The 14,847-nt window shown below is 46.2% G+C and overlaps 1 protein-coding gene across 1 annotated transcript in view; it reads right to left on the reverse strand.

Moving 5' to 3' along the window:
• Nucleotides 1-11,668: 11,668 nt before the first annotated feature.
• ARSB (arylsulfatase B) overlaps nt 11,669-14,847 on the reverse strand; it is a 187,940-nt gene continuing 184,761 nt past the window's right edge. Inside the window, exon 7 of the mRNA XM_073802236.1 lies at nt 11,669-14,003. Coding sequence (XP_073658337.1) covers nt 14,002-14,003 — 2 coding nt within the window. The 3' untranslated portion in view covers nt 11,669-14,001. The remainder of the gene's footprint in view (nt 14,004-14,847) is intronic.

Raw genomic sequence — 14,847 nt, forward strand, 5'->3', positions numbered from 1 at the left:
TTATTGTATAGCCAGGAAGGGTGTATGTGCACAAACATGCTGCATTAAAAAAAAAAAAATGGAAATAGCCAATAGGATATTTTGATCAATTTCAAGTGGAGGTGGGATGGGGAAACTTCCTGATTCCATGGAAATTCTCCCTTTCCATTAGCTGCATGCTCCTTCAGCTCCTATCTTTACATTCCAGTAAGTTGTTTTGCTCTCTCACTGTTTAACAAAAAACAGCAACATAAAAAATCCTTGCATAGTTTGTTCTGTTGTAGACCTTTAGTGTTTTTCATTTATCATTGTAAAACCACGGGCAATTTGATAACATTTTTGTATGTAGCTGTTACACATAGGACAATCTGTCTTGAAGTGGGGATAGTTACTCTAAAAGGAATGCATTCTATATGGTTTTTCTTTCAAGTCAAGCAGTTTGTTGTTGAAGTAAACTTCTTGTTCAAATTGAGAAAGAAAAAAGAGATGAACCAGGATAACACTCCCAGGTGGCGGTCTGGGTGTCTATTAACAATTATAGAACCAAACCATTTGAAACCCATTAGAGGGGAAGGCAGGGCTGGCATGAGGGCATCCCTCCCACTTTCCCCCAAACATCAAGTGCTTTCCTCCCAACACAAGGCGCCATGTCAGGCATCCACATCTGGGGCCCAAGTGTGGTACATTAGTCATGGCTTTGAGTTCTGGAGTCAGTCAGACCTGTGTTCAAATCCTGAACCCGACACTTACCAGCTGTGTGACTCTGCGCAAACATTTCATGCTTTCTGGACCTTTCTGTGCCATTTTTTCCAGGTCGCATGAGGTACTTCATAGGTGGTTGTGAGAGCAGATGAGATAGTACACATAAAGTGCTTAGTGAACAGCGAGGACTCAGTAACCTACATCATTATATTCTGTGGTCTTCCCAGTCTGTGAGAGCTGAAAGCCGTTTGCTCTCTTCAATGGTCAGAGCTACATGGATTTTTCTCCCCAATGTCTTATTACAAAAAATTTCAAACATACAGAAAAGTTGAAAACTATACACTGAACATCCATATACTTATCACCTCGATTCTATAATTAGCATTTTGCTATAAATGAGTTACCACGTACTTTTTAAACCTCTTATCTACCCATCAATTCATCTGCTTTTAAAAATGCATTTTCAAGTAAGTTGCAGACATCAGTACTTTTCACACAGTTCTGTCTCCTTAATGAAATTTCCCAATGGCCAGGACCCCATCTAAGGCTTCCGTATGCCAGCCTGAAACACTGCCTTCCTTGAAGGTGCCAAATGCGTGTGTGTGATTGACTTAGATGGAAAAAAGTAAGGCTATTACATCTGTTAGATATAAATGTAATGGATGTGTGAGTCCAAACAACTTAATGAGCTTTAGTCTTTTAAACATATTTTGGACCACATATGATGAGTAGGAAAGTTTGTGCTTTACTCAGTCTATATTCTATAGAGGAAATAGCCATAGAATATAACACCTTAACCAAGAGCCTTGATTTATGATGCTATGAATAGAAATACGGTTCCGCTAACCCTGTGTTGTTAAGGTAGGGCTGGCTGCCTGAGCCACCGTGGCTGTATACTTTAGATTATTAGCATCATAATTTTGGAGGAGAAAACCTTGCTATCCAAGAACCTTCTCTGAAGTGTTACCCCAGTCTTAATATCCACCCCAAGGCTGAAGGCCGGGAAAACAGAATTTCAATCCAGGGCACATCAAAATGTGTTCTGGTGTGAGGTTTCTTCCAATGCCCCAGACCTATCCTCCAAACAGCACCTCCCTGTTTTCCATAAAGGGCACTGGTTTCTAAGGGACGGTGTGAATGAAGAAAGTCCAGTTCCATTCAGGTCTTATCGATTCACTTGCTTCCCAACTCATTCACAGGAAACCCAAGTTGAAACGTCTTTAAGTAAACTTTCTTTGATACCATAAATGCCTTCATCTGGGGCAGGCCATTGGTCTGCTGACTCAGCTGGTTTACATGTTTTTCAGATTGTGTTTACAAAAAGGAAAAACTGAGCTAATTTTTTTTTACCAAGGCTTCTCCTCTCTCCCCCAATGAGACCGAGTTAGCCAAAAGCCAAAAAATCACTCCGACAATATAACTGTGTCCTTACCCTGCATGTTTTTCTTTTCTTCCAAAATGAAGAAAAAACCCCAAACCTGTGGTCATGTATAGTTTTCATGAGAGGAAAGAGCTGTTGACACCCAGCAGATGGGGCCTGGGTGGCATTGGTTCCGCCCTGGAGCTGGGGAGGGTTTTCAGGGAGAGGAGAGAATCAGAGTAGATATACTTGCAATGACTTGTGTACACTGGGAGCTTAGTAAATGTAAAATGAGCCTAAGTGGGATTTTACTGCAAAAGTCAGGGTACAAAGGCACTTCTCTAGCAGTAGGATAGCATTCAAAAGGGCCTCTTTGGGGAGACATTACCTAAAAAAAAAAAGCAACTTAGGATCTCAGCAGTTTTGGAGAAATGTGTTTTGTTCACTCCCTGCTACAGCCCACCTGCTGCATATGGCCCCATGGTCCCCTCAGGAGTTACAGACTATCATAGTTACTGGCTGTTCTCCAGAGATACTGGGCCTTGTCCAGTGGAGGTACTGAGAGGTGGTTCCTGAAACAGCCAAGGATAAGAGGGCCACAGGGAGTGCGTCCATCATGCCTGGACTGCGCCAAGGGTCAAGACTGGGGGAGCCCAAGTCTGTGTCCAGTGCATTTAACATGGCGCCTGGAACAAGTACAAAACGCCCGCTGGATTGGCTGCTGAAATAGATGGAAAGTGAAAGAAAGGGTAGGAGGTGATAGGGAGAGGCCAGGACGATCTACTGTATTAATTGTCCTGGGTCACCAGGACAGTTTCCCTGAGCAGACGTAATGTCCCAGCTCGTGTTTTATTGCTTGCCCAGTGCCTGGCGAATCTGTTTGGTTTACATTGAATCACAGCACCCAGGAAAACACCCGCCTTCAGAACAAAGTGATTTTGCTTTCTGGAGCTGCCCTATCGGCATTAGCAGGCTCACCTTCACTCTGGGGTCAAAAAGATCTGCCTCTTGAAGGTACAAGTCAAAGCTAAACTGTGTCAGATTCTTAAAACCTATGACCTTTAACTGCACTGTTGATTCACAATGTCAAAAAGCCTCAATCTTCTGGACTGGAAAGTTTTAAAGATACTTGGCACAAAGATGGATACTGAATCCACATTTAAAAAAAGAAATCTTTCTATCTCAGCTGGAAGAGCTTCATTTTAACTGTCAGAGCCCTGCTTGATAGACTTATAAACTATGACAATAAAATAATGAAAATTTTTAATACATTAGAATGTGCAACCCAAATATATGTCTATATACCCAAATAAATGTTGGTCTTGAAAGCATCTTTTTAGTCAAATGATGCCATTATTGCCCAAAGCATTTTCCAAATTTCTCTTTCAGAGTAGCCTTCAAAACAACTGGCACGAAAGCAGAAAGATGTCACCTAACTTAATAGTCACAGGGTTGCTTTTTTTTTTTTTTTTTTGCGGTACGCGGGCCTCTCACTGCTGTGGCCTCTCCCGTTGCGGAGCACAGGCTCCGGACGCACAGGCTCAGTGGCCATGGCTCACGGGCCCAGCCGCTCTGCGGCATGTGGGATCTTCCCGGACCGGGGCACGAACCCGTGTCCCCTGCATCGGCAGGCAGACTCAACCACTGCGCCACCAGGGAAGCCCAGGGTTGCTTTTTTTTGATCCAATGCAATTCTCTGCCTTTCACATTTTTTGCAATTTTAACCTTGCTCTTCTCCCCTCCTTCCCATCATGAACTAATAACTAGGGGATCCCAAGAGATGGTTGTAATGGTGCTACCTGAGAATGGAAAGGTCCGGGAGAAAGACTGTGGGACAAACAACAGCCTGGGATCTGAGAGACTGATGGAGCATGACCACTGCCTCAGGTCCTTTGGATACTGAGATGTAAGTCATCTCAAATTGGACCCTCATTAAGTCAGGGAATATTTCTTGGCTATAGCCAAGAGGTAGCACCATGCATCTAATATAGATCTGGACCTTGGTCAAGGTCCTTTTCTGCAACAGTCCAGAACACGAACACGGGAGGAGCCATGCTGGTGCTGGTTGCCACTGGGTGGCAGGCAAGTTTGTGGCACAGAGGTAAGGTAGAAAAGAACCCATTGCTGTTTGGATTCCCTCAATGGCAGCAGCTGTAAGAAATACTTATGAGTTAGCTTGGGCCAGTGTGTGGGGAAAGATTAGTTTGAGGGAGTTCTTAGCTGTGTGGGAGGAGAAAACATCAATTCAGAGCCAAGGGTAATATAGCACCTGGGGTGTGTACCCAGATTTGGAACCAACCAGAAGACCTCCTTGGCTTCTTGGGAGGATTAAATATTTATGCAAATATTTTGAAAGTACAGAATGCTTTCATTGATATATTATTCACCACTCTTGTTATCCACCAGGAAAGCAAATAAACATCAACATTTCTTCCCCTCCAGTTATCACTTGCCTATATCTACCCCATCTCCTCTGCTCCTTGCTCTTGCCCAAGCTTAGACTGTTCCTATTGCTATCCAAGGCTAATTACTTGTGCAACGCCTGTGCTCTTCTAGATCCATCCCTCCCTGCTTCCTGAGTCTTTGTTTTATCAGTCATGACCCATTCGTTCACCTCTTCGACCTCTCCCTCCCTCTTTCCCATCATCATTCAAACAAGCTCTAAGATTTCACAACTAGAAAAGAGAAAAACCCTCTCTCATGCCATTACATTCCTACAGGTACTTCTTGTTTCTCACACTATTGCCTTTTCTTCATAGGCAGCGTCAGGAAAGGGCAATCTCTACTCCCTCCCTCCAGTTGATTACATTTTATTCATACCTGAGCTCAGGACATTCTGGCTCCTGAATCCATCACTGCACAGGAACTGGTTTTGTCAAGGTGGTCAGTGACCACCCCCACTAAATCCAAAGGACATGATTTTGCTCTTATATTGATCAACTTCCTAAACTCTTTTCCCTCAGCTTTTATGGGAACACACCCTCCTGCTGTTTCTCTCACTTTTCCAACTGTCATGTCCCATTTTTCTTCCTCTATTGGTTCCTCAAATATTGGGGATCCCTCTTGGCCTCTAGGCGCATGGATGGTTCTTTAACTCTTAGGAGGAAACTGGTTGGCACATAGTTACTTCAGAGCCAAGACCCTTTCTTGAGCCCCAAATTTTGGAGTTGGTGCCTTCTCTCTTGGCCTCTTCTTTGGGATTCTGACCTTCCTGGCTACCTGGTGTAGTGAGTCAGCCAGTGGCCATCTGCTGCTGGGAAAGCACAGGTCCTAAAGGTGCAACGTCCATCAGCAGTGCTCCAAGCACCAGTATAAACCTCTCTTTGCTTCCTTATCTTTTGGGCCATGCCTTTTCTAGGGTTTACCCGGTCTCTCTCTAAAGGGGATAAGACAGAGTGGAGACTTGCATCTGGGCTAATGAAGACAGGTGGCCACTCAGTCTGTTCTTAGGTCTGCCTACTGCAGTCCAGAGAGTCTGTTCAGCTCTATTACCTAAGCCCAGCTCACCAGGGCTAGGGCTCCTCTTTGAGGTCCTGGGCTAAAGTCCTCAAACATCCATTCCTTGGGGGATTCCTCTGTTTGGCTACATTCTTCACGTACTTACCTGCCCCAGGGTCCTAAAACAGGATTTAGGTGTTGAGGTCCTGGGGACAGGTATTCTCAAGTGCATCGCTATCTGACCAACTTGTATCCACAGCCTCTGTCTTCTCTATAGGTACTTTTTCTGAGAGATCTGATCCACCTACAGGGCTCCAAACTCTGCACTCTGGTGATGTTGCCGAATCACGATCCGTAGTACACAGACAGGGCTCCTGACCTCCAGGCCCACATTCACTCATGTGGATGAAAAATGTCGCCTGCCATGTCCGCCAACAAATGATGTGGTGGCCATCAAGCCATCAGCCACCATAGCTGTCCTGACTGTGCACTCTTCGGGGATTCAGGCTGGAGAAAAGCAGGATGCTGGCCCTATATAGTCAAGGTGTACATCAAAGCAGTGATTTCAATAAGCCCAGACTCTTGCATCTTCCCATACACAGAAAAGTGCTAACTTCATTAACTTGGGATGTCTGGTTTTTATTTAATTAAATTAATCGTTTGATGTTCTGACCACCTGGATTTTTTCTTTTTCTTCTTGCAAAACCTCCTATGTATCCCGGCTCCTCCCCCACCTCTTTGGAGCAGTCCCTCAGAGGGATCTGAGAGGCTGCCTCCCTGGCTTAAGTCTTCAGAAAGTCTGCCTAATAAAACATAATTCTCAACTTTTAGGCTGTGCCTTTTTTTTTTCCTTCAGTTGATATTTACATGACCAACACAACTAAAAGTTAATTCATCAACACTCCCCCCTTGTCGGGTCGGCTCTGTCTTTTCCATAAAAACCAAGATATCACCTCACTGGAAGCCTTGCCTGGCTCCCAGGATCGGGTTGGTGGCCCTCCTCTCTGTTCATATAGTGCCCCGTACTTTCCCAATATGACCCTGTATTCTATTCCATAATCACTTTCTTTCCAGTTTTCCCACTAGACTGTGGATTCTATTAGGAAAGGAGTGATGTCTTGGGTATGAAATTCCAGGAGTAAGTACACTTGTGAAATGGGAAAACTCCTCTATTGCAAATTGGAATACTACTCTTCCTCAAACACTTCATCAGTTTTTTGAGCAAGCTGAACTTGGTAAGAGTCCTTCCCCCCCCCCCCCCAAACCACTGTCTTTAAATGAACTCTCTCTGGGTCTCCTTTCTTGTTCTTTGGTGATTTCTCCAGGCAGATCTCAAAACTTCGTTCGCTTTCAAATATCAGTTCCATTTTAGGATCTTAAAAGTTCCAGTCTACACCCAACCTGAGTCTCACCTCCAATTTAATGTTTCTTCCCTCCCTCCAACTCGGGTCTGACATGGTGGTTACGGCCGTATAATGGAGATGGGGGCATGGCTTGTTCCTTCACCCTCCTCCTCTCTCCCCCGTCCCACCTTCTTCAGGATCCTCTAGGGCTTAGCAGATGAGGAAAAATGAGAGCAAAGGGGCAGAGGCCATCGTGTTCAACATGTGCACTGTGTGTGGCTTGTGTCTGAAGCTCTGGAGTCCCCTGCATTCTCAGTCTAGCTCTTTCGTAAGGCATATTAATGGGACTTTTGAGGTACCCTCTTCCACCTCCACTACAGGGACTTCCCACACTGCAGTCTCCAGCTGATCTCTCAGTCTCTCTCTCTGCTGGAAATCCCTGCCCCAGAAGGTAGTCCTCTCACTACTAAAGCAAGCATGGGAATCTTCTCACTCTTAGCCTTTCAAATGGCAGAGCCTCATCTTGCTATCCCTGCCACCCAGCTCCTCTCTAGCCTCCTGCTTTCAGAACTTCCAGTTTTCACGCCCCAGACTCTAGGAGACACAAGGCAAGCTCTCCCAAGACGCCTGGCATCCTCCATTCCAGTAGCAGGCCGACGTGTTTTCACCACTCAGCAAGCTTCTTTAAAATGAGAGGCAAGTTTGTCTCCCTTTCTTGCAAGACACCCCCAAACCTGAGGGTCTCTTGGCCCCCCTCTTTTCTTGCTTTTGGTGGCTGGATCCCCTTCCCCCTGTGGAGGGAGGGAAAAAACCAAGCTTGCTCCTCTTACAAATTCCCTTCAAAGAACCCTCAGGAACCTCTAGCCTTTCCTTCACATGTCCTGTGGGATTTCTTTAGCACCTCTCTTTAGAATGTGAGGGTTCTTATCACATTGGCTTGAGCTTTGAAGCTATAGCCAACACCTGAGACTACAGGAAAAGTTCCATTCCACAGCCCGTTAGCTGTTGTCTCTACTTAAAATAGTGTTTTTTCTTCCTTAGACCTGCCTTGCACCTCATAACAGTGCCCTCACCAACCTTACCTAAAATATCATAGTAAATAGGAAGGAAAAAATGGGTTTGGTTAGAACTTGATCTTCGAACAAAACCAAAAATTATACATATTTAATGTACTCTATAAAATGGATGTTGTGTAATTGTGCGCCAATTCTTATACTAATAAAAAGAATGAGTTGTGTTTTTCTGGCATTAGCTGTTTGATAAAATTATATAACAACACAGTATGTCTTCCTTCATTTTACATTCAAGGACAGGAGGATAAAAAGGAATATTTTTGCAAAAATATTCAAGAATTTCATCAGTTTCCTGAGGGCTGCTCTTCCATCTCTGATATTCAAATCACCTTCTTTTGAATAGCCTGCTGTGTCAATATCCTTGTCGATTTTCTCTCCTCTGTTAACCGCTCCATTTCTGCCAGACCCTTCTTTGTTAGGGGGTTTACCCATGAGTGAGTAGTTCTCTAACTTCATCAAAGTGCATTCGATTTACATCTTATTCTACATTTGTAAGACACTGGAAATCAGCTGGAGGATGGCTGACAAGGAGGAGGTGGCTGGTTAGGAAGGAGGCTGGTTCAATTAAGATCAAGGTATTTGCACGACACCTTTTATGAGTGGTGGGTGAGTTCACTGTCACTATTGCGTTATAACAGCTGTTGCTCCCCATGCCGCCTAATAACTTTGGGGCTTAAATCCTGAACCCTGGGATAAGCAAGGGCCTCTGCCTGTCCCCACGAAGGAGTTGTACCTTAAGAGCTTCTCAGCTACGATGGAGGCAAGGACTGACTGGATCTTGCAGAGAGCTCACAGGAGACAAGGATGACTGGGTACTAAGGGTGACTATGCTGAGTTGCAGAGCCAGGAAGGGATTGGAAGGTCTGAAAGGGAAGATGGGGAAGGTACCAAGACCAGTTCGGCCTCTGTGACCATATGGGAAAGGCTTAGCCCTGAAAAGGCACAGAAACTGTACTCTTCTGCAGGATAGCTATCCGGCCCTGTGCCTTCAAGGAGACTACGAGCATCTTCAGAAGATGGCAGATAATTTAGCAGCATCAAGGGACAGGCCGGGGCTTTCATAATTTGAAAAATGGCTCCCCTCTAGCCAAACACTTCCAGAAATGACCTCTTCCTGAACATATTGCCTCCCGTTCAGTACTTGGCCTCTTTCTTTTAAAGCTAAACTTTATTATTATTATTTTAACCAGGCAGAGTGTGGGATCTTAGTTCCCTGATCAGGGATCAAACTCGTGCCCTCTGCGTTGGAAGCACTGAGTCTTAACCACTGGACCACCAGGGAAGTCCAGTACTTGTCCTCTTGAGAGGGAGGCTTGGCCAGCACCGCCGAGTGCTTCTGGGTCCCCCACCTGTACAAGCGGAACATCCAACCTAACATCCTGCTATGATGTAAGGCCATTCCCCACTCTCGGTGACACAGAGGAAAGAGGGAAGCAATCACTAGTCCTTTTTATAAGTGAAACCTGAACTGGGAAGAAAGCAATGAGAAAGGGAGGAGAATGGGCCAGGGGAGAGGCCCAGTGGGCAGCCTCTAAGAAGGCCCCCAGGGATCCCTGTCCCTGGTGTCCACACCCTTGAGTAATCCCCTCTCTTTGAGTATGGGCTGGATTTAGTTACTGGCTTCTAACACATAGACCATGAGAGAAGTAATGGATGTCACTTCTGAGAGAGTAGGTTATAAATGATTGTGGCTTCCATCATGGGTACCTGTGCCCTCTCTCAAATCCTACCACCCCCAGACTCAGTCAAGTCTTCACTGAGATGGCCACCCTATGAGAAACCTTGCCTGAGAAACACCCAGGCAAGACGCAGATTCCTTACCCTCAGAAACTGGAGGAGATTGCTGACTGAAAAAAAACACCACACATATACACAATGTAAGAGCTGTGAGTTGAGTCCTACTGAGGACTATAGCCCAGGAGAGAGCCTCTCGGGTAGCTGCGAGGAACTCCTCTGAAGCGGTGGAGGAAAGGCCAGTAGATGTGTGATTTTGGCTAAGGGGTACGTGCACTCAAGCCTACATCTCAGTAGAAGGTTACTGCTACTTACGAGGAACTACCTCAGTTAATGATTTCAATGCTTTGCTAAGTACGGGGAAGATGCAAGAATCCAGGTTCACAAAACAAGTTTTCCTGAGATATATCTAACTTTCTAAGGGGGCTTTTCCCCCAAAGCACAGAGTGCCTCGTCCTGCATTCCTTGTGGGGTATACTGTCAATCAGTAATTGCAGTGGCTAATGACTTGATCCTTATAGAAGTGGATGGTGGGCAACATTCTTTGTTTTACAAGATAATAAATATTTTTTGTCTCCAGATGTAATTTTGTGGTAATTTGTTACACAGCAATAGGTTATCAATACATGGGGCAGGAGTATTGTGTTTGGGTTGTTTCCCTGGTTTCTGAGTCCAGCTGAGAGAAAAATATAACACTCCCCAAACAATCTTGATGACCGTGAAGACACCTGGGATCTTGGGCCCCACGGCTTTGAGGCTTTTTAAAACTGGCTTTCTAGGTCCCATTGCCACAGTCAGTACCAGTGCTCCAGGTCAGGGGTCATGCATGCAACCCAGATGCTTCTGCTCTCCCTTTCTTTAACTCCCACCTCCCTACCTCTACATGGCATTCACCATTCCATGTTATCATTGTCCTAATATACTGTGGGCTCCTTGATGGTAAAGACCATGGCTTACGTATCTTTGTTACCGGCTGTGCCAGACATAGTAGGTGCCCAACAAATGTATGTGTGTGTTTTAAATACATTTGTGTGTGTGTGTGTGTGTGTGTGTGTGTGTGTGTGTGTGTGTTTGGCCGTGCAATGTGGCATGCAGGATCTTAGTTCCCCGACCAGGGATTGAAGCCACACCCCCTACAGTGGAAGCACAGAGTCTTAACCACTGGACCACCTGGGAAGTCCCCTAAATACATTTGTGTCTTAACACTTTTCACCGAGGTTCATGCTATCCTAGTCTGCGCCTGGATGACCAAGAGTGGATGTCTATTAACACCAACCCCAACCTTAAAAAAAATTTCCAACTCCACTTTCCTTAAGGAAACCATTCGTTTACCTCCACTGTATCTACACCAAAAAAACCACCTAACTCTACCCTGTGGAAGGAGAAAAGCCTCTTAAAGATGGTTGGATAACTAAAGAGCATCAGGAGACATGCCGCCTGCCCTTTGCAGCTAGTCCTTGGCATTTGCAGGACTTCTCAGCTCTAGGCAGAAGCTACGCGGCCAGTTTTCTGCAGGGAAAGTCGCACAGGGAAAAGCATTTATAATAAAGCTTGAACAAATGAAGAGGGAAAATCTTAGGGAAGGTTTGGAAGATGAAGGAGGAAAATCTGAGTCTGTCCAAATGTGAGACCATAAAAAGTGTTTGAAGCCATCAGCTGATATCTTGGAGGAGATCCCAGAGTAAACAAAACCTGCCTGAGGAGTCTGGATAGTGTAATGTTCACCCCGATTTGACGAAGGTGCTGAAGTCCTTCCAGCTGACCCAAACAAAGCCCTCTGAAGATAGCCACTGCTCCAGACACACACTTCCCCAGAGCAGGCAGCGGGGCGGGGCTGCCATCAGGCTGAGTAAACACGGTCTGCAGGTGGGATGGAAGGGTTAGGGACAAGGGCCAGGCTTTGAAGCCAGGGACTGCAATGTCATCCTGAAATCAGAAGGTATGGCCTTTGAATTCAACAAACGGAACATTCATTCGACTAGTCATGTCTAAGTGCCAAGCACTGCTTGATGAGACAAAGATATTCCATGAAACAAACCAGACAGGAGACTTCCGCCTGGTGGGAAAGAGACATTTATTCGTGAATAACAATAAGTGTGATATCCTCTCTCACAGGAGAGGGCCCAGTCAGGAACACCGGTCCAGTTCAGCAGGGCTAGAGGGAAAACTTCCCAGGGGAAGGCACCTTTAAGTTTACACCCGAAGGATGAGCTAGTCCGGCAAAGAGGAAAGAGAAGGGGGAAATATGGGCTAGCCTGGGTCAAGGCTGGAATCACAGGAGTGCTGGCAGATGGGAAAAGCTGACAGAAGTACAGAGTCAGATGAAAGGCTCTGGGATTATTCACACCGGAAAAAGAAAGGCTAAAAGTAGAAAGAAAGTTTTCAGTTATACAGAGGACCTCCACCACTGAAGCTTGCTTGAGAGGAAATGGGCTTCAGGGGTCCCGCCAGAGTAAATTGAGACTCAGGGATGGGCCAGCCCAAGGATGAGGGCCTGAAGGTGTGAAAGTACTGTCGCCAGGCAGACACAGTTGTGGTCACCAGAACTCCACTCCTGTATGGTGCTGGGTGGGCTATGGCCCTCGGGGGCGAGATCACCCCAAGGGGTATGCTTTATAAGAAACCAGGGGTTGTTAAACTGCCTCTGAGAAGGGTGACTCAGTTACCTGTAGGGCTTTTGTTTTGCCAAGTGGGAAAAATGGGTTTGCCATTGGGACCAGACTTGCCGAGTTTGGGATCACAGGGGAGTGACTGGGCAGCTGCCAGTGGCCCTCCCTCTCCAGCACCACCCCTCCCCCTGCCTCCAGTGCTCTTATTTCAATATTAATATTCCGATATTAAAAGAACATCACTCGGAAGGAGCGCCATTAGCCTTCGCAGGGGGCTCGCAAGTCTCAGTTTTGCTCTGCCCGTAAGAAAGGAAAAGGATCTTGCCTGTCCCCCCTCCGCCTCCTTACTTTTTCCTGCCCCCTGACAGAGTTCCAAAGACGGAATAGAAAGCGGAGACACCTGACAACTTGAAACGCACCACCTGGAAACGGGAGGACTCGCAGCCTCAGCTGAGATAATGGTTCAGGTCTGAACAAAGGCCGGCTTTGCCTTGAGTTATCCTCAGCGGGGGCTACTGTTCCACCCGCACCCCAACCCATGACAGGGCCAGTGAGATTGGGGAGGGCGGGACAGGCTGATCAGGCCACTCAAAAAAATAGCCATAGGGGCCAATAAATACATGGAAAAGTCCAACCTCCCGGCACTGAAAGGAACACACAATAATGTTCCATTTTAAAGCCTATCAAACCAGCAAGAATTTTTAAATTGTATAATAATAAGTACCGAGCAAAGGTCAAGTTCTCTTCACTGCCAGTGTTCTGTGTACAAAGGAGGAGGGGGCAATGGCACTACCTGCTCACTTCATCCTGCCCTCCCTGTCCCAAGAGGGCATTTCCTCCTCGTCTGGGGATGGACTAGCTACGCCTTGACGGAGCCATGCCTGGTAACTAGGTGGCTTTGCCCAGGGGTAATCAGTGGGATGACTTAGTCTGAACGCCAGCAGAAGCCCCTCAGCAGCCCAGCCCTCCTGCAGCATCAGACCAGAGCCTGCCTTCAGAGACAGACAGCTTCCACAGCTGCGTGAGAAGCAAGGAATTACCTCTCACCGACATTTTTCCTTCCCAACCCATAAGAGGAGTTGTCCGCATAATTTACTATGGCTCAGCCACTTAACTTTTGACTTAAGACAACAATGTTTAACTATAGAAATCAAAGCATTTCTCTAACCAGGTCCTGTTGACCAACATGGAGCTCTCTCATTTATACGATGATTCAAACCAAAATATACCATCTGAAGCACACGGTCATTATTTGTGTTCCTCTTTTCAAGGAGAGATCCTCACAAGGCAATGTTCCTTATAAGAAAGTCCACATACGCAGGCTAACCTTTGCATTACTTTCTTTCATCCCAACCCCCAAAGACAAATCATTACAAACAGAACTGTACAAAATAGCCTACGTATCTGAAGTGTTTGTTATGCTTCATCTCAGAGCCCTAAACACAGAGGGGGAATGAGGTTCTACGGACATTATATAAAAGACAATAGTCAGGGTTGTTGGTAAGAACCACGTCCTCCTCCAAAATTCAGCAAGATGGTAACTGCAGCTAGAGACTAGTTGATACCAATCGGTCCCAGAACAAGATAGGACATTCCATTCCATTTTTCAGCCAGCACCCTCCTCAGAAGCTGCAGTGCATTTTGAGAACCCACCTGGCACTCTCCTCTCCTCCTCCTATTAGCATTGTGCTGTCGGTTTTGTCTCTGCGTTCACGGGGAGGATGGTCACCAGCCTCAGAGACCTGCGTGGGGGAAGGCGATTTTCCTACGAAATACATGAAAAACATTAATAAACTTCCTCTCCAGGCTGAGTAATTCCAACTCCTTTCAAATGCTTTTTATTTTCTAAGCCTCCAATTAGCTTTTTACCCTACTAATCTCATACCTCTTGGGCTTCCCTGGTAGCGCAGTGGTTGAGAATCTGCCTGCCAATGCAGGGGACATGGGTTCGAGCCCTGGTCTGGGAAGATCCCACATGCCGCGGAGCAACTAGGCCCGTGAGCCATGGCCACTGAGCCTGCGCGTCCGGAGCCTGTGCTCTGCAACAAGAGAGGCCGCGATAGTGAGAGGCCCGCGCACCACGATGAAGAGGGGCCCCTGCTTGCCACAACTAGAGAAAGCCCTCGCACAGAAACGAAGACCCAAGACAGACAAAAATACATATAAAAATAAATTAATTAATACCTCTTGCTGAACTGTTACACTAGCCTCTCCAAGGCTTCCCTTCCCTCCACGCATCCCAAGCGTTCTGCGGAGCTGAGTTCTCAACTCTAGCTTTGAATATCACTCACCTGAGGCTCCCCAGTCCTAAATGGTCAGAACAGGACTTCCTACAATGACCCTTAAAGGCGCAGGACAGAGGGAAGGGAAGGAAGCTGAGTACTAGAGGTTGCAGGGAGGCTGAGTAGAGAATTGGGCATTTTAAGAGCAATCTGGGCTCCAATTCCAGCTCTACTGGCTGTGTGACTTCACGTGAGATAGTTTCTAAAATGGTAAAACCATTTACCTAATGATTAGATATTACTGTGAGGAGTTTAGTAGCTATTGTAAAAGTCAAACTGTGTCTGGCATACAGCGTGTCCTCAAGGAAAGTTAATTCCTTACCTTGC

Source organism: Tursiops truncatus, chromosome 3 (assembly GCF_011762595.2).
Source record: "Tursiops truncatus isolate mTurTru1 chromosome 3, mTurTru1.mat.Y, whole genome shotgun sequence".
Taxonomy (NCBI): domain Eukaryota; kingdom Metazoa; phylum Chordata; class Mammalia; order Artiodactyla; family Delphinidae; genus Tursiops; species Tursiops truncatus.